Here is a 25673-nt window from a genome sequence, read left to right as displayed (position 1 = left end):
CCCTCAATTCAGAGGTACTGAGGCCAATTGTAGCACCCCATCACTGCCCAAAATTATCTAAACAGCATAAACAAGGGATTGAACCCGAACGTTCTAGTCTATTTATGCAATTCTAATTTTTTTTAATGAATTTATAAACCAAAGTTGATGAATAATTATGGAAATGAATCTCTTCATAGTGCTTTTCTTCAAAGAACAAAATATGATTTTTCTTTTGATTGCAAAGAAAATAGCAGTACAACACCAAATACAAAGTTAATGCCATTTTTGAGGCATATCGTTCAAATACCTTAACTCACCCAAGTCCCATTCACCCATCACCCGTGCTTGCTGACCTACACTGGCTTCCAGTCCGGCAACGCCTCAATTTTAAAATTCTCATCCTTGTCTGCAAATCCCTCAATGGTCACGCCCCATCCCATCTCTGTAACCTCCTCCAGTCCTACAAGCCTTCGAGATCTCTGAGCTCCCCCAATTCCAGCATCTTGCGTATCCCTGATTTTAATCACGCCACCATTGGCGGCTGTGCTTTCAGCTACCTTGGCCCTAAGCTCTGGAATTCCCACCCTAAACCTCTCTGCCTCTCATCCTTTAAGATGCTCCTTAAACCACCTGTCCTGAAATCTCCTTCTGTGACTCTTGTCACATTTTGATTGATAACAGTCTTGTGAAGCACCTTGGGATGTTTTGCTACGTTAAAGGTGCTATATAAATGCAAGTTGTTGTTTACACAAGTGAAGGGGTTAGAAAAGACACATCCAATTTGAGTGCTTTTAACTTTTGCATACTTCTACTGATTTTCTTCTAGAATACGGTTAATTCCACTAAGTGAACATAAGGTTAAATAACGAACACAAAATGATGCCCTGGGCATCCGATGGTTTCACCACCTACAGGATTGAATTTTTAAAGATCTTCCGACTTCTTTTAAACTCTCATAAATTCATTGCCAGTCAAGGCATTTCGCGCTGACGAGCATTCTGCCTTTCCAGCCTAAGTGTTGTGTCAGTGGTTGTGCATAGAGAGAACTTCTTTGTAAAAAAATGGATCCCAACCTCAGCCTCTCCCAACTGACCCTCTACAATCTCCTGCTGCAGTGAGGACACAGAAGGGCTGCTGTGTTTAAAAGCCCAGAAGCTCCAAAGCCTCAAAATCCTGGCCAAAGCATGATCTCTCGCTCACCTACAGTGCAATCTCTGAAAGAAGGAGGAGGAGACTGAAGGGGAAGACAAAAGTAAAAAGGTGAACTCATTGAAACAAACAGTGGAGGAGAGGAAAAACCAAGAGACAGCAGAGTGAAACTAAATTTCAAGAAAAAGGCTCAGCAGAGGAAACCAGGAAAGGATTGGTTATTGACAACAAATAAAAGGCCAGCTACTGCAGTGCAAAGTAGGAATTGTTACTGAAAGGAAAAAAGGGGAAAAATAAAGAATTCAATGAGAGAAAAGTAGAACCAAGAGAATAAAATAAAGCAAGAGGCCATTATCTATGCCATGACCTAGTCAATAGCCTAATCAGGGGATGCCAACAGCAGCATCGTTTCCCACCAGATCATTCTCCCAGTGGAACTCAATTGCTGGAAAGCATGCCAGTTCTGTACTATACAAAATGCATCTAAGGAGAGCCATAAAATACACACCACTCTGTCTCCCCACATTTCAGACTACAAGGAGCCCTGATGCAGAGTGCACAAGGAAACCAGCCCCGATATTTAAGCACATCAGTCCAGCCAATCACAACAACAGGAGCAGGAAACCAAGTAGTTCCATAACTGTTGCAACATTCATACTCAATCATAGCACAGTGGCCAATGGCATCAACAATGCCTGAAACAACTGACCATTAGACCCAGGCCCCTCCCCATGCATTGTCTGCCAGCAAAGCTGGGAGATATATAACCATGCCAGTGAGGAGACCCTCTGCAGTGCAGGTGAAGCGCTCCCACTGACACGTCAAAAAAAAAGTTCCTTACTTGAACATGAGCAGTGTTAAGCCCAGGCACTCGCCCCCAACAACCCTACTGGCAGTCTGTGCCACACAAAACACAATGGGGCCACCATCCTTTCTAACTACAGAATAGCTGCCCCTCCCAGTGAGCCTCTACACTGTCCAGAGTAAAAAGGCAAGGACCCAGGGCACTCCCTGGGACCGCTGACACAGAACACCCATATGAACCAATGCAGTGCAACCAAGGTAGCTCCAGACTCCAAGGATAGCCAGATCAAATCTAGCCAGTCTCAGAACTCTGGTAGAATGGAGCATTCTGTACTCAATACCCTGATTTCAGACAAACAGCTTGATGGTGTCAAAACAGTTCCCTTTTCAAAGGAGTTTTGGGGATAGGTCTGACAAAATTAAGATATAATGGCCCCAGAGACACAGGTCTCCCTTGCTTGGGACATCAACAATTTTTTGAAAGTTGTGAATACACATCACAAAAGGCTCTGGGCTGTTATGGCCGAGTGGGCATCCATACTGCGCTGCTTGGCAATCTGGAATACTTATCATATTTCCAGCTAAGCTTGCCTGCTGTATTGTAGAGAACCATTCTATTAGATCATGGCTGATCTGTGCATCAATTTCATTTACCCACCTTTGTTCCATATCCCTCAATACCCTTAGCTAACAAAAATCTATTGAACAAAAGCAAAATACTGTAAATACTGGAAATTTGAGATAAAAACAGAAAATGTTGGAAATACTCAGGTCAGGCAGCATCTGTGAAGAGAGAAACAAAGTTAACATTTCAGGTCATTGACCTTTCATCAGAACTGATGTTCCTCTCTCCAAAAATTTATCTATCTCAATCTTCAAAATTTCAATTGACCCAGAATCCATAACCTTATGAGGGAGACAGTGCAGGTTTCTACTATCCTTTGTGTGAAAAAGTGTTTCCTAATTTCACCCCAAACTGGCTTAGTTCTTATTTTAAGATTATGCCCCTTATTCAGAATTCCCCCACAGAAGAAATAGCTTCTCTGTATCTACCCTATCAAATCCCTTTATCTTTTTCAAGACTTTGATTATGCGTCAGCTGTGGCTCAGTGATTAGCGCCAAGTCAGAAGGTGCAAGTCCCACTCCAGAGATTGGAGCACATAATCTAGGCCGACACTTCAGTATAGTTGATGCGCTATCAATTACTCATAAAAGACTGAGAGTTAAGAGAGTAACTAAAGGCTTTTATTAACAAAAGAATGAAGGTCTGCCTCGAGTGGTCGACCGGTCCAGGATACAAAGGGGCTGGGGAGCAGTCACCTTTATACTAGGACTTGTGGGAGGAGTCAGCCGAGGCATGTCCACAGTGGAATACAAACAGTGGTTTACCACATTCACCCCTTGTTTAAAATTGAGTCCGGCGGGGTGAAGTGTATTAAAAGTTAGTGTATTGGAGTCTCTCCGGAGGTCTTGTCTGCTGCTGTGATCGGCATGGCGACGGCAGGGGTAGTGGAGCTTCCGGCGTCGAGTCCCGCGTAGGCTGTGGCACAGGCGTGTCGTCCTCGTAGATGTCGAGCGGGTCGCTGGGCCCAGGCCTGCCGTCTGCCGGGGCTGGATATCGGATCGTGGGGGGGGGGGTGGTAGTGAGTAGTGGGTTACTGCGGCCCCCGAGGGTGCAAGGTCTCCTATGGAGACTGTGTCCTCCCGCCCGTCCGGGTATGCAATGTAAGCATACTGGGGGTTGGTGTGGAGGAGGTCGACCCTCTCGACCAGGGGGTCCGTTTTATGGGTCCTCACGTGCCTTCTCAGTAGGACCGGCCCTGGGGACGTCAGCTATGGCGGTAGCAATGTCCCCGATGTGGACTTCCTTGGGAAGACAAACATTTTCTCATGAGGGGTGGCGTTAGTGGCAGTGCAGAGCAGTGACCGAATAGAGTGGAGCGCATCGGGGAGCACATCCTGCCAGCGGGAGGTTGGAAGGCCCCTAGACTTTAAGGCTAGCAGGGCGGCCTTCCAAACTGTCGCATTTTCTCTTTCCACCTGTCCGTTCCCCCGGGGGTTGTAACTGGTGGTCCTGCTTGTGGCAATACCCCTAGTTAGCAGGTACTGACGGAGTTCGTCACTCAAACGATGAGCCCCGGTCGCTATGGACATAGCTGGGGAAACCGAACAGGGTGAAGAGGTCGTTCAGACATTTAATGACCGTGGCACTGGTCATGTCCGGGCAGGGGATGGCGAACGGGAAACGGGAGTACTCATCAATAATATTGAGGAAGTACACATTGCGGTCGGAGGAGGGGAGAGGCCCTTTAAAATCAACGCTCAGGCACTCGAAGGGGCGAGTGGCTTTTATCAGGTGGGCCCTGTCTGGTCTATAAAAGTGCGGTTTGCACTCAGCGCAGACTTGGCAGTTCCTGATCATGGTCCTGACCTCCTCAATAGAGTAAGGCAGGTTGCGGGCCTTGATGAAGTGGAAGAACCTGGTGACCCCCGGGTGGCAGAGGTCATTGTGGAGGGCCCGCAGTCTATCGATCTGCGCGCTGGTGCAGGTGCCACGCGATAGCGCATCCGGGGGTTCATTGAGCTTCCCGGGCCGGTACAAGATCTCGTAATTGTAGGTGGAAAGTTCGATTCTCCACCTCAAGATCTTGTCATTTTTGATTTTGCCCCTCTGCTTGTTGTTAAACATGAAATCAACTGAACGTTGGTCAGTGAGCAGGGTAAATCGTTTTCCGGCCAGGTAGCGCCTCCAATGACGCACAGCCTCCACAATCGCCTGGGCCTCCTTCTCAACAGCGGAGTGTCTGGTCTCCGGGCCTTGGAGGGTTCGTGAAAAGAAGGCCACGGGTCTCCCCGCCTGATTGAGGGTAGCGGCCAGGGCAAAGTCGGACGCGTCGCTTGCCACCTGGAAGGGGATGGATTCGTCCACTGCGTGCATGGTGGCTTTGGCAATGTCTTCCTTGATACGGTGGAAGGCTAAGCGGGCCTCTGCCGTCAAGGGAAAAAAAGAGGTGGACTTGATCAGCGGACGGGCCTTGTCCGCATAGTAGGGGACCCACTGGGCATAATAGGAGAAAAACCCTAGGCACCTCTTCAGGGCCTTGAGGCAGTGGGGCAGTGGGAGTTCCATAAGGGGACGCATCTGGTCGGGGTCGGGGGCCGATGACTCAGTGTTCCACAACACAGCCAAGGATGGCGAGGCGGTTTGTGCGGAATATGCACTTCTCCTCGTTATACGTCAGGTTCAGGAGTTGGGCGGTGCGGAGGAATTTTTCGAGGTTTGCGTCATGGTCCTGCAAGTCATGGCCGCAGATGGTCACATTGTCCAGATATGGGAAAGTGGCCTGCAACGCATTTTGATCTACCATCCGGTCAATCTCCCTTTGGAAGACGGAGACCCCGTTGGTGACGCCAAAGGGAACCCTAAGGAAGTGGTAGAGGCGGCCGTTTGCCTCAAAGGCAGTATACTGGCGGTCCTCAGGGCGGATAGGGAGCTGGTGGTACGCTGATTTCAGGTCAATGGTCGAGAAGACGCGGTACTGCGCGATCTGGTTGACCATATCAGCTATGCGGGGGAGTGGGTAGGCGTCCAGCAGGGTGTAGCGATTTATTGTCTGGTTGTAGTCGATGACCAGGCGCTGCTTCTCGCCGGTCTTAACGACCACAACCTGGGCTCGCCAGGGGCTGCCCTCCATAATCCCTTCCTTCAGGAGCCGCTCCACTTCTGTTTTAATGAAAACCCTGTCCCCGGCACTGTATCGCCTGCTCTTTGTGGCGATGGGCTTACAGTCGGGGGTGAGGTTAGCAAAGTGGTGGGGGGGGGGGGGGGGGGGTGGTGTGATGACTGAGTGTGTGGAGAGGTTGCACCTGGTGCGCGGCGGACAATTTGGGAGCTGCTGGCTGCGGACTGAGTGGGGGTAGGGGTCCACCGTACGCCATCGTAACACTTTTAAGGTGGCACTGAAAATCTAACCCCAGCAGGACGGCAGCGCAGAGGTCGGGCAGGACCAGAAGTTTAAAATGATCGTACACGGTCCCGTCTACTACGAGTGTCACTACGCAGTAGCCGCCGACTGGGACTCGGAGGCCATAGAAATCCGCTGGTGCGCAGGCAGGACTGGGAGAGAGCAACGCCGCACCGTGTCGGGGTGGATGAAGCTCTCCGTGCTCCCAGAGTCAAAAAGGCAGATTGTATCGTGGCCATTTGCCTTAATGTCCATTGTGGAACTGGCCAGCTGGTGCGGTCTCGCTTGGTCCAGTGTAACGGATGCCAGCGTAGGGGTCGGTGTGTCGCTGCGGGTATCAGATGAGGCGGTGTTGGGGGCCTGCTGCGTTCCGGCTGTCGTCCAAGATGGCGGCGTCCATGATCCCCATGTGGCTGGAGGCGTCCAAAATGGCTGCTGTACCGGTGGTTCGCACATGGCCGGGGAGGCCCAAGATGGCGGCCCGCATGGCCCACACGCGGCGCTGCTGGGGTTCGGGGTGGCTTTGGCCCTGCAGACGCTAGCGTAGTGTCCCTTCTTCCCGCAGCCCGAGCAGATCGCGTTTTTCGCCGGGCAGCGCGCTCTGGGGTGTTTTGCCTGGCCACAGAAGTAGCATTTCTGGCCTTGGGGCACTGCTGTCTGGCCTTGGGACACTGCTGCGGTAGTTGGGCCGTTGCTGGGGTGGCACGGCGCTATGAGGCGGTCCTACCGTGTCCCAGGCTGTCATTCCCCGCGGCGTCCACGGTGCAGAGGAGTAGGCATCCATGCCCCGGTAGGCTGCATCCAATGATAGTGCGAGTTCAGAGGCCTTGTTGAGGTCGAGGTCACTCTGCTCCAACAGTCGCTGTCGGGTGTAATTGGATCTGTGGCCCGCTACAAAAGCGTCCCGGATAAGTTCCTCTGCGTACACGGCGGCCTTTACATCCTTACAACCACAGGCCCGGCCAAGCACAGACAGTGCCTGAAGGTATTCCACGGTCGATTCCCCAGGTTGTTGTTTACGACTCCCCAGAAGGTGCCTGGCGTACACTTCGTTCACTGGGCGCGTGTACTGGTCCTTGAGGAGCTTGATAGCGTCCGCGTACGAGGTCGCGTCTTGGATGACCGAGTACGCTCGGTGGTTCACTTTGGAGGTCAGGACATCCAGTTTGTCCTCGTCCGATTTGATTGCTGCGGAGGCGGTCAGGAATTTTTCGGAACACTTAAGCCAGTGAGTAAACTTGGTGGATGAGTCTGCCTCCCGATGATCTAAGTCCAGGCATGCTGGTGTGAGGATCTTCTCCATTATAAAAATTTTGTTAATAAAATTGATGCGCTATCAATTACTCATAAAAGACTGAGAGTTAAGAGAGTAACTAAAGGCTTTTATTAACAAAAGAATGAAGGTCTGCCTCGAGTGGTCGACCGGTCCAGGATACAAAGGGGCTGGGGAGCAGTCACCTTTATACTAGGACTTGTGGGAGGAGTCAGCCGAGGCATGTCCAGGCATGTACACAGTGGAATACAAACAGTGGTTTACCACAATAGTACTGCACTCATAATTGCAAAATACTGCGGATGCTGGAAATCTGAAACAACAACAGAAAATGCTGGAAATACTCAGCAGGCCAGGCAGCATCCGTGGAGAGAGAAACAGTTAACATTTCAGGTCTGGGACCCTTCATCAGAACTGGAAAAAGCTGGAGATGTAAAAGATATTAAGCAGGTGCAGAGACGGGGGGGGTGGTTAGGAGGGGAGGAAGAAATAGAAAGGACATCCTGTAAGAGGCAGGAAAGATAAAATGTTGCAAATGGGAATGGCAAAAATCATACTATATGAAAAATGGGGGCAGGGATAATTATCTGAAATTGTTGAACTCAATGTTGAGTCCGGCAGGCTGCAAAGTGCTGGCTTACGGATGAGATGTTAAACCAAGGCCCCATCTGCTCTCTCTGATGGGTGTAAAGGATCCCATTGCACTATTCAAAGAAAGAGCAGGGGACTGCTCCCCACTGTCCTGAACAATATATAGCCCTCAAATGAATATCACTTAAAAAAGAGTTTAGCTGATCATTATCTCATTGCTGTTTGTGGGATCTTGCTGTGTGCAAATTATCTGTCACAATTCCTTACATTACAACAGTGACTACACTTTAAAAGTGCTTAATTGGCTGTAAAGCGCTTTTGGACGTCCTGAGGTTGTGAAAGGTGCTATATAAATGCAAGCTCTTTCTTTACTTATCCCTCAACCGTTTGAACTCAAGGGAATACAAACCAAGTTTATGCAATATCTTTTCATAATTTAACCTTTTAAGCCCTGGTATCATTCTGGTGGAACTATGCTGCACCCCTCTAAGGCCAATATATCTTTCCTAAGGTTCAGTGCCCAAAACTAAAAAGTGTTCCAGATGGGGTCTGGCCAAGGCTCTGTAAAACTGAAGCATTCCTTCCTCACTTTTGTGATCCAACTCCCTTGAGATAAAGGCCAGCATTCCATTAGCCTTTCTGATTGGTTTTTGTACCTGTGCACTAGCTTTTAGTGATTTGTGTACATGGGCACCTAAATCCTTTTGCTCCTTCACTGCTCTGAGGCTCACACAATGAAGAAAATATTCCAATTTGTCTTTCTTGGATCTAAAGTGGATGACCTCATACTTCCCACATTGAACTCCATCTCCTTCATACTACAGTGGGAAACCACCAAAACAGTCCTCAGGGGTCATATCATCACATTCACCTCCACTAAAAAGCACAAAGGACTGCAGACCCAGAGAGACCTGGAACAAAAGGTAAAGGATTTAGAAACTGAACACAAAAGGCATTGAATGGAGAGCACTGAAAGGCACAGATGCAGGCCAGAAGGAACTAAATAGCCTCCTATCAATGGGTGCTGAAAAGCTCCTCTGGTATATCAAAGCCAAATACTACAAATAGATTGACAAGCCAGGGAAACTCCTTGCATACACCCTTCAGCAGTAAGTGCATCAATTGAGTCAGCTAATGGTAACCTCACCTCAGACCCTACTGAGATAAACACAGTTTGCAAACTATTACACCTCACTCTATCCCTTGAATACCATGGACATCACAAGAAACCGCACAATACCTATCTGACCTCCCCCTCCCCAAACTCCAAGAAAATGTAGATTCCTGCTTTTAGCCAGTGAGCTTCAAGTGGTAGTAGAAAGCCACCAGTTCGGGAAAACCTTGGGGCCTGATGGCTATCCTACCAAGTTCCGCAAAGCCCTACTGCCAGAGCTCACTTTTTCCCCGCTGAAACATTTATACTATTTGCTAGAGACATAGACATCTTCAGGATAGTCACAATCACATGAATACATAAAAGAGGTATGGATCCAGTGCACATCATATGGACCTATATCAGTCCTTAATATTGCCTATAAAATATGAAGGGTAAGGTCTTACCCTTCAGACTAGATGCAGTAATCGGTGGGCTGCTTCACACAAACCAGACAAGCTTCCTTTGGGATTGCCTCGAGGGACAACACCAGATAGTTGTTCAATGTGGTGGACCATGCAATAGCACCAACAGATCTGCCCTTGTACTTTCCTTGGGTGTCAAGTGGCATTTCCTTCTTGCGATATTCAAGAGAATAGGCTTTGGTGATGCATTCAGGAGGTGGATTATAATCCTGCACTTGCAACCCTCTCCTGTTTGCTGTGGCCATAGAAGCTATCAAAGTGAACCTAGGTATCCACAAAGCAAGGAGAGGCTTATAGATAGAGTGAGAAAAAGGTCAAACACAAACAGAAAGATGAAACTGTGACAGGCATACAGATGGAAAAAGAATGGGACTCAAGCAGAAAGCGGGAAGAGAGCGACACAATTATTTTTTAAAAAAGCAAGAGAAAATGTCACAGGAAGGTACATATAGTTCTTAAGTTTTTCCTCCATGAGCAATGCCACAAGAGATCAACCTTATTTGTTAAAAATATGGGTTTTCTACTGATAATATCCTCTTCAGAATTTCAAATCCTTCAAATACAGGAAACACCAGCTGTTGTCTGCATTTACAGCAATCATATTCATTTTTATAGTAAATATATGAAAAAATCCCATTAGCTAGGTCACTACCCTGTCCCAGAGTAATAAAGCTGCATCATGGTATGTGCTTACACCTGCTACTCAGATCACGTAAGCCTGCAAGCTTTTCAACTCTAGTAGCAGATATACCAACATCTGGCATTAGCATGAACTCTGTTTGACCAAATTAATGAGGTTAAAATCACTTGTTCAACTCCATTAGGCTAAATAAGTTCTACTTACATTCACACTGAATAACATCCAGATTGAACTGCTGAATGGCTCCCATGCTTATCTGCTTCACCTCAGCATCCAGAAGCATTTGCATCAGAGATGTGGATAGGTGCTTACAGGCTGACATGCATGCTGTTTGGGCTACCTTTCCCTGGAAAAAGTAAGGCATTGAGCAAAATTAGCTTAAGAGCAAAGTGCAGTTACACAAATACACACATTATATATATATGAAATCTGTTTAATCCTTTCAGGACAAAATATCTTTAATTTACAAACTATCCTAATTAGTTGTCACTTAAGACTGATTACAACACATTTGATACAGCATTGAATTGCATTCCAAACAAATGTAAATAAATGTTAACTATATTACACATTTCTGTTGGGGTAAAATGTTGCTGTAGTCCTCAAAGGGTTAAACCCTATACAGTTTAGGATTTAAAAAAAAAAATTAACAAAAACACTTAGAAATGTTGAAATGTGATTTTTCTCCCTCTATTGACCGAATGCATATTGGAAAAACAAAATCACAAGAGTGGTTTATGATTTGACTGTTAATGGCAGTGATTATATAAATGCACATTATTTCCATATGTACAAGAAAATGCATAGGAGACTGAAATGGTATGTATGAACTACAGGAACTTCTTCCAGCAACTGTACTATGCCTTTCTCAAGGACTGAGGAATCACTTTTAATTGCTTTGGTTAAGACAATGTATAAGAACAACAGTTTGATCTGCCCTCCGGTTTAATATATTAATTTAAATGGGTACTGCCAGTTTTAGAGAACACCCCAGCATTTAATACTAGCCATACTCAAATACTGTACAAGTACAATATGACTTCCACCACCTCTACATGATAGAATATAATAATTCTGTATCATAATTGTACCAAACACAATAAGCTTTGTTTTTTTGTGTTTCTTCTCTTGCATAATCTTTTCAGTTTCACAACTGTTGCTGGAATGTGCATTTGTGCTAGCTGCAAGAATGTAGCAACTAGAACAAATATCTGTATTCCTTGATGAGGAAACTAACTTTCTAGTTTGCTTCAGTACAAAAGTAAGCCTACACTTAATTTTTATTACCTTTAATGTAACGATTATATAAACTACATGAAAAAATGAATTATTGGGGATTATAATCATGCAATACATTGTCATACCACTACAGTGTCATCAGATCATGGGGAGATGGAGAGATAAGGCTGGATGTATAATTCAGATAAAGCAGAGCTGGAAGATTCCAGTAGCCCCAGCTGCAGTGAAATCTAACTAGACCCAATGAAATACAGATTTTCATACTGGGTTAATAGTCCATTCTATTAATCCAGCGATGTATAACTGCACTAAGACACAGTTTTTTTCACTGTATCATTAGATTGACACAGTTGGTGCTGGTGGATTTACATATGTAATTTGCTACTTTTCCTGGTGTTAGAATTTTTTTAAAAAAAATGGTATGAAAGCATTTAAATTTCAATCAGTCTTGGATTTGTATCTACAAATTCTTCCAGCCCTCTCAGGCATGCAATATGCCTTTGTTTTGTGAAAATAAAGTAGTTATGATCAATGTATTTTTAATAAAACCCCTGGATGTTGCCACCCTGGAACATGCAGCATTTTACTGTTCAAAACACTCAAGTGCTCCCTCCAGTTGAAATGCAGGTAAACATTGTTGCTAAGTTCTCAAAGCACCGATCTATGAAATTGTGCATTAACCATCATGGCAAACTCACAACTAACTTGATAAGTATATAAGGCAGAAAGGATATGCATTTGTTATAGCTGCCAAACCATGCTTGTTAAGATTTCACACCAATCAATGGGTTGAATGCACACAGTACACAATGATTACAGTTAAAGTTAAATTTCATATCACTACAAGCAAGTGTTTTACTAGTGTTCTGTTTGTTTATTGCATATAATTTCTTCTTGGAAGTGTTCTTCCCCAGCACCATTATTTAGAAGCACACAGAAAATCAGCAGTGAGTCTAACTGGCAAAATACACACTTCCATTTAGCAGTAGAAGTCCCTACCCGCAGTTTGTAAGCTATTTTCTCCCACATCTTTAGATGCTAAACCTCAGCACATTACTCCACTGAGGGCGTGGAGCAGGCTAGCCATTCCCAGTGCTCTGAACCTACTGTTAAGACAATGTACAAGAACATTAACTTAAAAGGGTACTGCCAGTTTTAGGAAACGTTAGCCAAATTTTTGAGGCCAGTCAGATTTCTTAAGATTGTTTAAAAAAATTTAGTAAAAGTTTTCATGTAATTGGAGTTAATGCAGTCAATCCCTGTAGTTTTTGAATGGTCCTGAACTAAACTTTGTGAAGTTATGAGCACAGGAATGAGTCCAGTCTTTGATGAATGTGATTTTAACTTTCATTATCCTGTCTATTTTTCTACATTGTTTCAAATTTCATGCCTCAATAATTAACTTTAGAACTCCATTCTACAAAATATGCTGCTCATATTTACCAAGTTTTAAAAACAGACATGCAAGGCACAAGCCTAAATTTTCTGATCAATGTTATTTTAACGCAAGTGTTAACCTGTGGATGGGTTAACACTGCCATTAAAATAGCAATCAGAAAATCTTGTCCAGAGCATCTGGCAAAACAGAAAGTGTAGCAGAATCTAAATCAAGTGAAAGCAAATCCTTAGTAACAATGAACACTATAATGCTACTTTTCTTATAAAAATGAGTATTAAATAGGAGCACCGTTCAAAGTACTTCCTCTGATGGTGATTGTACACCCCCCTCAAGATTTAGTTTCTGATGATTTCTTTGGCCAGTTCATTCATGGAAACATAGTTGTGTCAGCTTGGCACAGTTAGTAGCGCTTGCCAGAAAGTCAAAAGTTTGAGAGCTAAAGCCACAGTGTGAACTGGAGCACATAATCTAGGTTAACACTTCAGTACTGAGGGAAAGATCCCAATGCACTATTCGAAGAGCAGAGATGTTTTTCTTGTGCCCTAGCCTCTCTTTATACCAATACCCCCAAAAGGGGATTATCTGGTCATTCATCTCGTTTGCTGGTTGCGAGATCCTGCTGTGCGCAAATAGGCTTCCACGTTGCCTACATAACAATAGTGAACGCATTTCAAAAGTAATCTATTCCTGAGGATGGGATAAGGTGCTATAGAAATGGAAGTTGTTCCTTTTTAAAAATATATATTTCATACTAGTGTAACTCCTGGGACATTGCTCATAAACTGAACACACAAATGTTCTCCACATCCATAGCAGGTAAAGATATAAATCTGCCCCCTCATTAGGTTTTTGTCCTATTTTATTGTCTCATGCGAAAGACGTCACCTCTGACAATACAGCTTTCCTTCCTATATAAATTAATAACCACCCCATTAGTTATATAACATCCATGAATTATAGGATAGATTACTCACAGTAAAAATCAAAGAAGGGTGCTGCATGCACCTGTTCCTCAGTGAACTGACTGTGTATAATAATGTGAGGTCCAGACACAGTGCTGGGAGTGCCACGGGGATGTGGAGCCGCTGGCTGACCTTAGAGTGCCGCTATTTGAAAAACTGGGCATTGGTGGGCCCCATCAAAGGCGAGTTTAAAAACTTGAAAGTAATGGTACTTCTAGAACAGAGAGAATATCACCCAGGACTAGAATTTGAAGCTGGGATCCTCTAAACAGTCAATGATTGGAGTGCTACTCAGTTGCTCCAGCCACAATACAGGAAGGTTTGCTAACTTGCATAATATTTGGGGTCTTGAGTTTTGTGCACAATTTCTATGCAGGCTTGAAGCACGCTACATGCTGGCCAATCATATAGGCAAACGCGGAGTGCATTGGACATATATGAGTAGGCCTCAGGCTCCATGTTTCATTTCCAATAATGTGGGATTCTCTTGCCTGAAGTGCTGTGGTACATCAAACTGCATTTTAGCCACAATTATACAGTGGGACCCTACACCTATAACGGTCACATGGTGCATATAAATTTGAGCTGGGAGAAATGTATTTCTGTAATGGTTATATCACCACCAGATTGTTTACACTGAAACTCAATCACACTTCTCCATGACCATCATTAATCCCCCTTTAGAGTAAGGAGTAAGGAGATCTGTAGCATGCTGGTGTTGTCAGTGGCATACCTAATTAACACTGGGAGGCAGATTCTACAGCGCCAGCAAAAAATAATTGCACCACCTCATTTACATGATGCTGCTGCTTCCAAAGTCAGCAGCAACACTTCAATATAAAACTAGCTAACACTAAATGCTTTCCCAAAGGAAATGGTTTTCAATTGTAAAAACAAGGCTGACTGCATAACTAAAGTGGAAATAAAACCAATATGATCCATATATTCAGTAAACTCTAAATATAGATTATTTTACTGCAAGAAAAGCTAATATGCCTCAAGACTGGAAGATGAGTAATTCTATTCCATAACATTTTATATTTTAATTCTGATAATTACAAATAAAAGCTTATAACTTAAAAATGATATTCACCTTTTTAATTAGAATAGCTGATCCTGACCAAACTAGACTGCAGTATCTTACTACACATATATTTATGACCAAATATAACTACCGTAGCCACTGTTAGCTACCCCAAAGCCAAATTTAAAGTTTATGATCATCTGTCATGAGTTTAGGTATTAGACTCATGAATAACCTAACTACTATAATACATGAATTGTCAATATTTGTTTTTCCTCCTCTTGTTTTTGAATCTTGAATTAATCAAAGCTGCCATGTTGCAACTTAATACCTTGATACCAATTTGTATGATGCACAGAAAATCACAAGCCCCGCTATACTACCTTATTGTGAAGGAATCACAAAAAGTTCTTCTAAATGCCTTTTAATGCATTTCACTTTAACTTGACATTTTAAACCAAAACAAGCCCAGACCCCATCAGGGATGTCACTTCTTTTTAAACTGAAGACATTTTAAAACTGAGGGAGTTCACAAAACATTTTGACATAAATCGATGAACAAAAGTGTAAGACACAATGCGAAACCAGCATGCCCAGGAGTTCCCAAACCTAATGTTAATCACATTGGAAGACAAGCAGTTCTGCTCCCCAAGCAATATCAATATGAATGGGAAAAGGAAGCTAAAAATCAATGGCCACAGTTCATTTAATTACAGAGTAATAGGTTTGAGATACTTAATGGAAATGTCATTTTAATTTAATGGAACAAGTACTGCATTTCAGTGTAACATACTGCTCCATCAAATCAGCTCCATGTCCTATTTATTCTGCCTATATAATGTAATAACTGTATAAGCAGATTAATAGGTTGTCAACCAAAATTCTAACATTCAATTTATAAAATTCAGGAGCGTTTGAAATTATTATAATGAATACCACTGTTATGACTAACATTTAACTCCTTAAAATTTAAAATAATCCCTATATCCAGAAACTGTGATTATGTTACAATGTAGAAAAGATGTAACATAAAAGAAACAATTTTGATGAACCAAATATACTGACCAATATTTCAGTGCGACACTCAAGTGCTTAATTGTTTTCTATTCTTCCTGAAATATGCTGATAAACAATGAAAATAAATGTTTCAAAATCAGGAAACTGCACAGTGAATTGGCTTACTGATCAGTTTTTCATCATGTTCAATTCTGCTACAGTAAAATGCCACAAATCCAAAAACCAGATACTGAGCGAACCAGAAATCTGAACCGTGCCAACATTATGAACAGTTATCTACACCTTATCTATGCTGCATCTCCTCAGTGCTGGCTGCTCCCTGCTTCCTCTTCCTAGATGTTTACTCCCTTTAATTGCTCTCGTTTATTCCCCCACCCCCAAAAAAAAATACATGAACTGTACACTTGGAATAACAATTTGTTCTACTTTACAGAACAAGATCACTGCTCTGAACAAATCACTAACACGAAGGTTGTCAGTGTAAAACAGCACAAATCTGCATGCTGGACTGTATAGGTGATCCGACCAGAAAGCTAATTGGAGATACTGCTAAGGAGTACAAGGAAAAGAACATCACAATTGTATTTTGGGAGGTCCAAGGAGAAGATAATTAACCCTTCGACCAATCGTTGAAAAGAAATAATTCTTGCAAACAACTGTACCAAAATTATTGTTTACACTGTAGAACTATTCCCAACAACTTGCATTTATATACAAAAAGAAAATACTGCAGATGCTGGAAATCTGAAATAAAAACAGAAAATGCTGGAGACACTCAGCAGAGTTTCTCTCTTCACAGATGCTGCCTGACCTGCTGAGTGTCTCCAGCATTTTCTGTTTTTATTTTGCATTTATATAGCCTCTTCAACATATGTGAAACGCTTTGAGACGTTTTTCTAAGTGTAGTCAAAAAATGGATTTTAAGTCAAAGGAAGAAATATTAAGATGGGTGACAAAAATCTTGGGGAAAGTGATGGGTTTTGAAGGAGGAAATAGACAGGATTTAGAGAGGAAATTCCAGACCATGGGGCCTAAGTGGCTGAAGGCACAACCAACCACCAATTGTGGGTGAAGGGAGATGCACAAGAGATCAGACTGAGGAATGGACAGTTTGCCGGGGGGGGGCACTCTAGGGTTGGAGAGGTTACAGAGATAAGGAGGTGCGATTTAAACACAAAGATGACAACTTTAAATTTGAGGCATTAGGGGACTAGGAGCCAATATAAATCAGAAAGGAGAGGTGATGGGCCAGCTGCACAGAGGCAATGGAGGGGTCAAGAAAGGTTGTGCCGAGATAGACCTAGGTGTCGTCAGTGTACATGAAGATGATGACACCATGCCTGCAGATGATAATACCAAGGAGAATCATGTAGATGAAGAGGAGCGGACAGGGATAGGTATTTGGAGGACTCTAGAGGCAACGGCACGAGAGTGGGAAAAAAATCATTGCTGGAGAGGTTCTGGTTACAATCAAATAAGTATGAATGGAACCTCTCCAGTGCAGAGGTGCCTGCTGTACATGGTCCATGTCTGAGGCATACAGCAGGGCAGGTATCACTGCTGCCCTGTAGACCATGAGCTTAGTGCCGGGTTTGAGGTCCTGGTCTTCAAACACTCTCTTCCTCAGGCGACCGAAGGCTGCCCTGGCACACTGAAGGCAGTGTTGGACTTCGTTGTCGACGCCTGCCCTTGTTGACAGTAGGCTCCCGAGGTATGGAAAGTGGTCCACATTGTCCAAGGCCTTGTCGTGGATTTTGATAATCGGGGGACAGCACTGTGTGGCGGGGGCAGGTTGGTAGAGGACCTTTGTCTTACGGATGTTTAGTGCAAGGCCTATGCTCTCATATGCTTCGGTGAAGGTGTTTACGATGGTTTGGAGTTCGGCCTCCGAGTGCCACCAACGCTGCCTCCGCAAGATCCTGCAAATCCATTGGCAGGATAGGCGCACCAACGTCAGTGTTCTTGCTCAGGCCAACATCCCCAACATCGAAGCTCTGACCACGCTCAATCAGCTCCGATGGACGGGTCACATTGTCCGCATGCCCGATACGAGATTCCCAAAGCAAGCGCTCTACTCGGAGCTCCGGCATGGCAAGAGAGCCCCAGGTGGGCAGAGGAAACGCTTCAAGGACACCCTCAAAGCCTCCTTGAAAAAGTGCAACATCCCCACCGACACCTGGGAATCCCTGGCCCAAGACCGCGCAAAGTGGAGGAGAAGCATCCGGGAAGGCGCCAAACACCTCGAGTCTCTTCGCCGGGAGCAAGCGGAAGCCAAGCGCAAGCAGCACAAGTCAACACAAGCACCCCACCCACCCGCCCCTTCAACCACCGTCTGCCCCACCTGTGACAGAGACTGTAGGTCCCGCATTGGACTAATCAGTCACTTGCGAGCTCATTTTTAATGTGGAAGCAAGTCATCCTCAGTTCCGAGGGACTGCCTAAGAAGAGGATGAATGGAAGCAAACAAGGGCAGTAACCACCAAGCTAGACAATGCAGGAAAGGCATTAGAGGACGACGACGTGGTCACTCATGGCCAAGGTCCCGGAGAGGTTGAGGAGGGATAATACATCATGGTCAAAGTCACAAGAAAATGTCATTTATGACTTTGGTTAGGGCCATTTTTGTGCTGGGGTAGGGGTGGAAAACTGATGAGAGATTCAAACGGAGTTGCAGGAGCACAGTTTTGGTGTGCAACACCAAATTCAGAAAGATGGATAGATGAGATGGGAGAAATACTAGAGACCGGGCTAGGACAGCGTGGAGCCTGGGAGGAGGCTTGGCTTGGCAGAAAAGGTGATGGGAGGGGGGGGGGGGGGAAAGCAGCAGAGGAAGCTGAACAGCGTCAATCCTGGTGATAAAGAAGTCCATGTGCTCCTCAATTTAGCTACAAATTTAATTACAGGCCTGTATTTATGGCACCAACATTAAATTCATTATCAAGTAAAAAAAACAAAGAAATTCCATAATTTATGAACAGTTTTCAAGCTAGGAAAATGGAAAAGCACAATTACTCCAATGAACACACTGCTTACCAGCAATGATGTCAAGATGGACAATATACTGACATATGCTAACAGAACAATTTCAGTGCTTTTGTGACAATCCCAACTAGTTATTAATGTTTAGGGGAGTCAGAAGGGAGATTAGGAGTGGCAAAGAAGATCTGTAAGGAAGACACAGCAAGGGTGGTGGAGTGTGAAGTGGAAGGAAGATCTGCAAAAGATATTGCAAAGTCTTCTTGCCAGAATAAAAGTAATTCTACTTTGACAACACTGGAAGGGAATTTTGTTCTTGAATATCGTGATCAAGTTTTTGTTTCATTAAATACTAATGCATCTCCTGCGGTGCTGCTTGCAAGCCGGAGACTGAAGCTGGGTTGCATGCTCTCCCTGTGCCATACCCCACATCCTCTCTCTGCCTAAGCCCATCACTGTGTCTATTTTTACCCTCCTAGTGTCCCAGCTGGTGATGGTTTAACTTTCCTGATCTTCCTATATAAAACAAATATTTAAAATTGCTGAGATACATCACTACATCATAATTGGAGGGTCAATACTGTCACAGCAAGACCAATAACGAGGATTAAGCATGTGTGTTGAACTGCAGCTGCAGTATACTGCTTAAATAAAAGACACATTTTATTTCTGCTACAATTTTCAGTGCTTTAATTCAAGAAAAATACAATGATTTAGTTATACTCCAAGTAGCATTTTTCTCGGTATCTATTTTTTGGACAATATTTTTTCTAAGCATATCCGTCCCTGTCCTCCTCTACTGAAGGCAGCCATTCCTTGCTGGATACCATTTAACAGTTGCCTTCAACTACTTCAACCAAATATTCATGTGAGCCTTGACAGAGCCCAATCCTGTCCTCACAAGACATCCACATCTGTCCTTCCAACAAAGATCGAGCTCAATAGTGGAAACCACAGCCCACTTTCCCCTCCTTAACTCAGGCAAGAAATACAACTTAATATGCAATGTGTTGCTTGCTTTTGAAGTCGATAGCACTGTGTCCTATGACAGAAAGCTAGGGTTTCACAGTAGTTTTGACATTTGTGCTGCTTCCTATCCGCCTCATGTGACAGGAAACGTATGTTTTATTGTGGTAATTAACCACATTCCACTGGTTTTAAAACAGGCAAGGACATTGGATGTTAAACAAAGAGCAGCCCTACATTCCAACATAAAACACACTGGAATATTTATGACAAAATAAAAGATATTTAATCAATGTGATCTCTTACAATGCATTAATGTCTGATGCTTTAGCCATTTAGATTGCTTATTTTTCAGTTTCAGTGTTTTATTCCAACTAAAACTTTTTATGCATAGCATTACTTTTATACGTATAAACATATACCACTTTACATTGGAAAAACTCATGTGCACATTACAAGCAAATGGCTACTCTATGCAAACTTTACATAAATAAGTGTATTCTCTCAAGTATGCCTTATGTTATGTACTCATGATGGGAAGAGTCCATCAGGCTATACACTCAGTCCATTTCTTACTGGAACCATTCCCGTGTCCCCACCCTTCCTGGCAAAGGCAAAAAAGGAAAGGCCTGTATCGAATTCAGGAAACTGGCATGAAAAATACTTCTCCAACCCCTCAAAGGTGATCAGGCAAGCAAGCTCCAGGAGGCCTTGATAATAATAATAATAATTCAACTTTGTCATTGTACAATGCACAAGTACATGAACAACGAAATGTGATCTTGCAAGCTCCCATGAGTCCAGTACAAATAACATTAACATTAAACGTAAATAGCACCGTCCTGGGAGAAGCAAAGCCGCTGCATCTGTGCGCGCCGCCATTCCATTTCCACCATTCCTCCTGTCCGACAATCTTCAGCCCAACGCCCGGGCCTGCTCACCAACCGCCCCTCCCGGGGCTCCTTCCGTGACCTTCTGCACCTGGTCTTCCCTGATGGTCACCCCTCCAGGTACTAACCAGGCCTGGCTCTGCTTAGCTTCCAAGCCTTGCCAGTGACCCTGTCCCTAGTCCCAGGAACAGGGCTCTGAAGAGGTGCCTAGGGTTTTTTTCCTACTACGCTCAGTGGGTCCCCTACTATGCAGACAAAGCCCGTCCGCTGATCAAGTCCACCTCTTTTCCCGTGACGGCAGAGGCCCGCTTAGCCTTCCACCGTATCAAGGAAGACATTGCCAAAGCCACCATGCACGCAGTGGACGAATCCATCCCCTTCCAGGTGGAAAGCGATGCGTCCGACTTCACTCTGGCCGCCACCCTTAATCAGGCGGGGAGACCTGTGGCATTCTTCTCACGAACCCTCCAGGGCCCGGAGACCAGACACTCCGCGGTCGAGAAGGAGGCCCAGGCTATCGTGGAGGCTGTGCGTCATTGGAGGCACTACCTGGCCGGAAAACGATTTAACCTGCTCACTGACCAGCGTTCAGTTGCTTTTATGTTCAACAAGCAGAGGGGCAAAATCAAAAATGACAAGATCTTGAGGTGGAGAATCGAACTTTCCACCTACAATTACGAGATCTTGTACCGGCCTGGGAAGCGCAATGAACCCCCAGATGCCCTATCGCGTGGCACCTGCGCCAGCGCGCAGATCGATAGGCTGAGGGCCCTCCACAATGACCTCTGCCACCCGGGGGTCACCAGGTTCTTCCACTTCATCAAGGCCCGCAACCTGCCTTACTCCATCGAGGAGGTCAGGACCATGACCAAGAACTGCCAAGTCTGCGCTGAGTGCAAACCGCACTTTTATAGACCAGACAGAGCCCACCTGATAAAAGCCACTCGCCCTTTCGAACGCCTGAGCGTCGATTTCAAAGGGCCTCTCCCCTCCTCTGACCGCAATGTGTACTTCCTCAACATCATTGACGAGTACTCCCGGTTCCCGTTCGCTATCCCCTGCCCAGACATGACCAGTGCCACGGTCATTAAATCTCTGAACAGCCTCTTCACCCTGTTCGGTTTCCCCAGCTATATCCATAGCGACCGGGGCTCATCGTTTATGAGCGACGAACTCCGCCAGTACCTGCTCGCTAGGGGTATAGCCACAAGCAGGACCACCAGTTACAACCCCCGGGGGAACGGACAGGTGGAAAGAGAGAATGCAACAGTTTGGAAGGCCGCCCTACTAGCCTTAAAGTCTAGGGGCCTTCCGACCTCCCGCTGGCAGGAGGTGCTTCCCGGTGCGCTCCACTCGATTCGGTCACTGCTCTGCACTGCCACCAATGCCACCCCTCACGAGAAAATGTTTGTCTTCCCAAGGAAGTCCACATCGGGGACATCGTTACCGCCATGGCTGACGTCCCCAGGGCCGGTACTACTGAGAAGACACGTGAGGGCCAATAAAACGGACCCCCTGGTCGAGAGGGTCGAACTCCTCCACGCCAACCCCCAGTACGCTTACATTGCGTACCCGGACGGGCGGGAGGACACAGTCTCCATACGAGACCTCGCACCCTTGGGGACCGCTGTAACCCACTACCCATTACCACCCCCCCCCCCACGACCCGATATCCAACCCCAGCAGTCGGCTCGCCTTGGACCGTCACCCACGAGGACTACACTCCAGGGCCCCAGCCTACACGGGACGCGACGCCGGAAGCTCCACCACCCCTGCCGTCGCCACGTCGATCACAGCGGCAGACAAGACCTCCGGAGAGACTCCAATACACGAACTTTTAAATACACTTCACCCCGCCGGACTCATTTTTAAACAAGGGGTGAATGTGGTAAACCACTGTTATACCTGTCTGTGTCTGTATGTGTATTCCACTAGGTACAGGTCTGGACATGCCTCGGCTGACTCCTCCCACTATTCCAGGTATATAAGTGACTACCTCCCAGTCCCTTAGTATTTTTTTTATAGTTTGTTGTGATTTTGTTATATGCAAGTCAGCATTAGAAGTAACAATTTCAAGAGATAAAGTACATGTGCAAGAGTACAGTACATGTATGATAACTTATCTTATTTACAATCATGGTATACATTATATACTATTTACCCGTCCTACTGAGAAGCCTTCCTAATTAGATTTTGCTGATAACTCATCAGCTGGAGTTTTAGTTTAGCTAAACAAAATGTCTGGTACAGAATAGGCACTGGCAGACTGCAGGACAGGTAATATTTATCAAGTCCTGAGCTTGTATGCGTTGTTCTATGTCAAAGGTTAATGCAGTAATGTCAATCTTCAGAATTTGTCCGATTCACTAGCTGGGAAAATGGCCATTAAAAAGTAGATATTGGTGAAAAAAAGTCAAAATTAAAAAGGACACAGAATAGGAGAGGCAGAGTGTTTACATTTTTTATTTTAGATATAATTGTTTTAGGGTTTGGAGTTATTTCAGTAATAAAGCTACAGGAAACTCTATTATCCGGCACCAACGGGACTGGCGTGGTGCCGGTTTATCAAAAAGTCCGGATTAGAGAGAGATATAGTTAAAAGGTACGAGAGCTCCGTACACAGCAACAAATCCAGGCTTCCCTGTTGCTCAGCAACATGTGCAGCAACTCCAGCCGCAGACCAAGCGTCTCTGTTGCTTAGCAACAAGTGCACGAACCCCAGTTACACAGCCACAGATCCAGGAACTGCCACTAATATGAAGTAAAACTTACCTGAACCTACTCCTGAATTTTGCTGGTTAACAGAGGTTTCCGGTTATTTAGGTGCCAGTTAAAAGAGAGTTTCCTGTATTATTGATGCTTGAGTCGCTTTATTACTGTAATTTATTAGTTGGGGCTGCATCACTTGTAGGCTGGAAACAAATAAGGCTGGCTGGCCCAGGGTGACCAGAGTTTTCCCAAAACTGAGCAGCCTATGCATTAAACTAAATCCTCAACCTAAATTATTAAAGTCAGCTATCAAAACACAGGGAATAACATAAAAGACAAATCTTTATAGGTTCAACTTCATGAATATAAAGTTAATTTTATGATTGGATGCATAGTGCTTCTTTATTCTCAAAAGAGTGATTCACCCATGATATAATGGGTTAAAGGGAAGGCATTAATAATAGCTTGGGTACAGAACTAGAATTATGAACTTTAGAAAAATGGTTGTTTACTGAGGCAACATTTGCCACATTAAGGTATCTACTTGCCGTAAGAAATTAGGTTAGAAATTGAGAACTTATTAAAAATAAACTCATCACCGTTTCTCATTTTACTCACTAATCAAATGACCAGGTGAAAAACGGAATGAATGACAGGACATCTTTCTGCATGCACTAACAACTTTCTGCTGAATCACAACTGAACTGTAAAACAGTTAACTAAAACCAATTGACCAACATTTTTGATGATTTGGCAGACAAACCCAGATGCTTAATTCACAGATTTCTTTAAGAACACTTGCCACAAAAGATGCTTTCTAGTTTAAGATTCCCAAAGGGTTTGATGTATACATCTTTGTACGGCACATCGCCAGTGTTGGATACTTCGTCTGCACTAGCTGTCTAAAAAGCAGCTTTCATCATTCCGTTTAGTGCCAGTCAATATGATTTATGAGCTGCATTCACCAAAGTCAGAGCATACAGAATGAGAAATATGACTACAGTCTGCTAATTTGCTTTGCATTGAGCCACTTACGAGTCAAAGACCTGCTGTCAGGATGAGACCGGCAACACAATTAACCAGCCAGTGACAGATTCATCCATCCTCCCTGCCAAACTGTGCCAATCAAAAACAGCATGAGGTGACATTTGGTAGAATCAGTAACAAAGCCCATTCTCTGGCCAGCCTATGTGGGCTTTTGAGTGACAGTCTTTGGAGCCAAATGTGGTTAAGAGTTGCCCTTTACGCACTCGTGTCTTGCTACCAACTGTGCATTGTGGATTCCTTGTTACACAAATGAACAAAGAAGCTGCAGTAACACCCATTTCTCAAGAAGAGCGCTGGCTTATAAAACACAACAAATATATATCTTTAATTTCATCAGTCTGTAATTGATAAAGTTAATATGTTTCAACTTAACGTTTTCACCCACATTGTGGTCCAAATGCTGCTGAATACAAATGGCAGCTATTCACTTTATTTTATTAATCGGCCAGCTGAAATTAATGCAAAGAGGTATTATAACTTGCAATTCTAGCTATGCAAAAACAATTCTTAATAGCACAATTAAATATGCCAATCTACCTCACAAAGGACGTTTAAAAAAAAAAAAAAAAAATCTACAGACTTCTATTTTACATGCAACATGACTTTAAGCAATCAGTATAATTGCTTTTCAGTTACATTCAGTCACTTGTACTTTACAGTTACTTTCCACTATTCTATCGGTACCAGGCACAAACCACAAAACTGGTTTTATAACCAGCTACACAAATGAGCATTCACAATTTGTGACTAGTTTGAGATTATCATCCTAATCTACACATTAGGATGGTGAAAATTAAAAACAGACCACAGAAAAGGGATTCTAGTCCTATAACAACAATGAGATCTGCTTCAATCTGCGGGCATTGTTTGTTTTAGCCCAATTTGCATGAAAAGTTGGGGGTGAGGGGGTTGGGACAACTTATATCCTACAACTTATATACACAGCTGATTCGAATGTCGGGAGATTTCTAACATTCTGCTTGCACACCTCCCCAGTCTCCCTTTTTAGCAATGAAACTGATCACTTTGCTTTAAATAGAATAATGTAATAATTCATTTAGTGTTACAGTATAAGCTCTGATTTTCTCCATCAGTGCACAAATAAGGCTACAAAGCTGAGCTACTGGCAGGCAGAAGCCTCATTAAATTTAAAAAAAAAAAAAAAAAAATCAAAGAGGTCCCTTGCCAGAATACTGTAGTCAAGAGACGGCCCACAGTGTACTGCTCACCTGGTTTGCATAGGGCATCAAAGATCCCGAAGCCTGGCTTGCTGAAGTAGGCCTATTAATGGTGTGTTCATCAGGAAATCTTTTTTCTACTTGCTTTTTCATTTTGCTGAGATCTCTGCTATTTTTTTTCTTCTTCATTATTCTCTTTTACTGCGAGAGTTCAAAAGACACCATACAAAGTGCTGAGCATGGGCATTCCCTGCCAGGTACCAAACATTCTGGATGCTTCAGA

The 25673-nt window shown here is 44.3% G+C and overlaps 1 protein-coding gene across 12 annotated transcripts in view; it reads right to left on the bottom strand.

The window, feature by feature from the left end:
- LOC147113556 (exocyst complex component 6-like) overlaps positions 1–25673 on the bottom strand; it is a 202311-nt gene that overhangs the window by 59852 nt on the left and 116786 nt on the right. For all 12 annotated transcript variants that reach the window (XR_015079227.1, XM_085994795.1, XM_085994784.1 and 9 more), the window contains one exon: positions 10188–10329. Coding sequence is in view for 11 of the 12 variants with exons in the window: in XM_085994795.1 (XP_085850921.1) it covers positions 10188–10329 (142 nt within the window). In the remaining variant the exon portion in view is untranslated. The remainder of the gene's footprint in view (positions 1–10187; positions 10330–25673) is intronic.

This window comes from Somniosus microcephalus, chromosome 8 (assembly GCF_052327205.1).
Source record: "Somniosus microcephalus isolate GS21.2 chromosome 8, FLI_Smic_1.0, whole genome shotgun sequence".
Lineage (NCBI taxonomy): Eukaryota > Metazoa > Chordata > Chondrichthyes > Squaliformes > Somniosidae > Somniosus > Somniosus microcephalus.
Note: the sequence above shows the minus strand (reverse complement) of the source record. Positions and strands in the feature narration are given on the sequence as shown.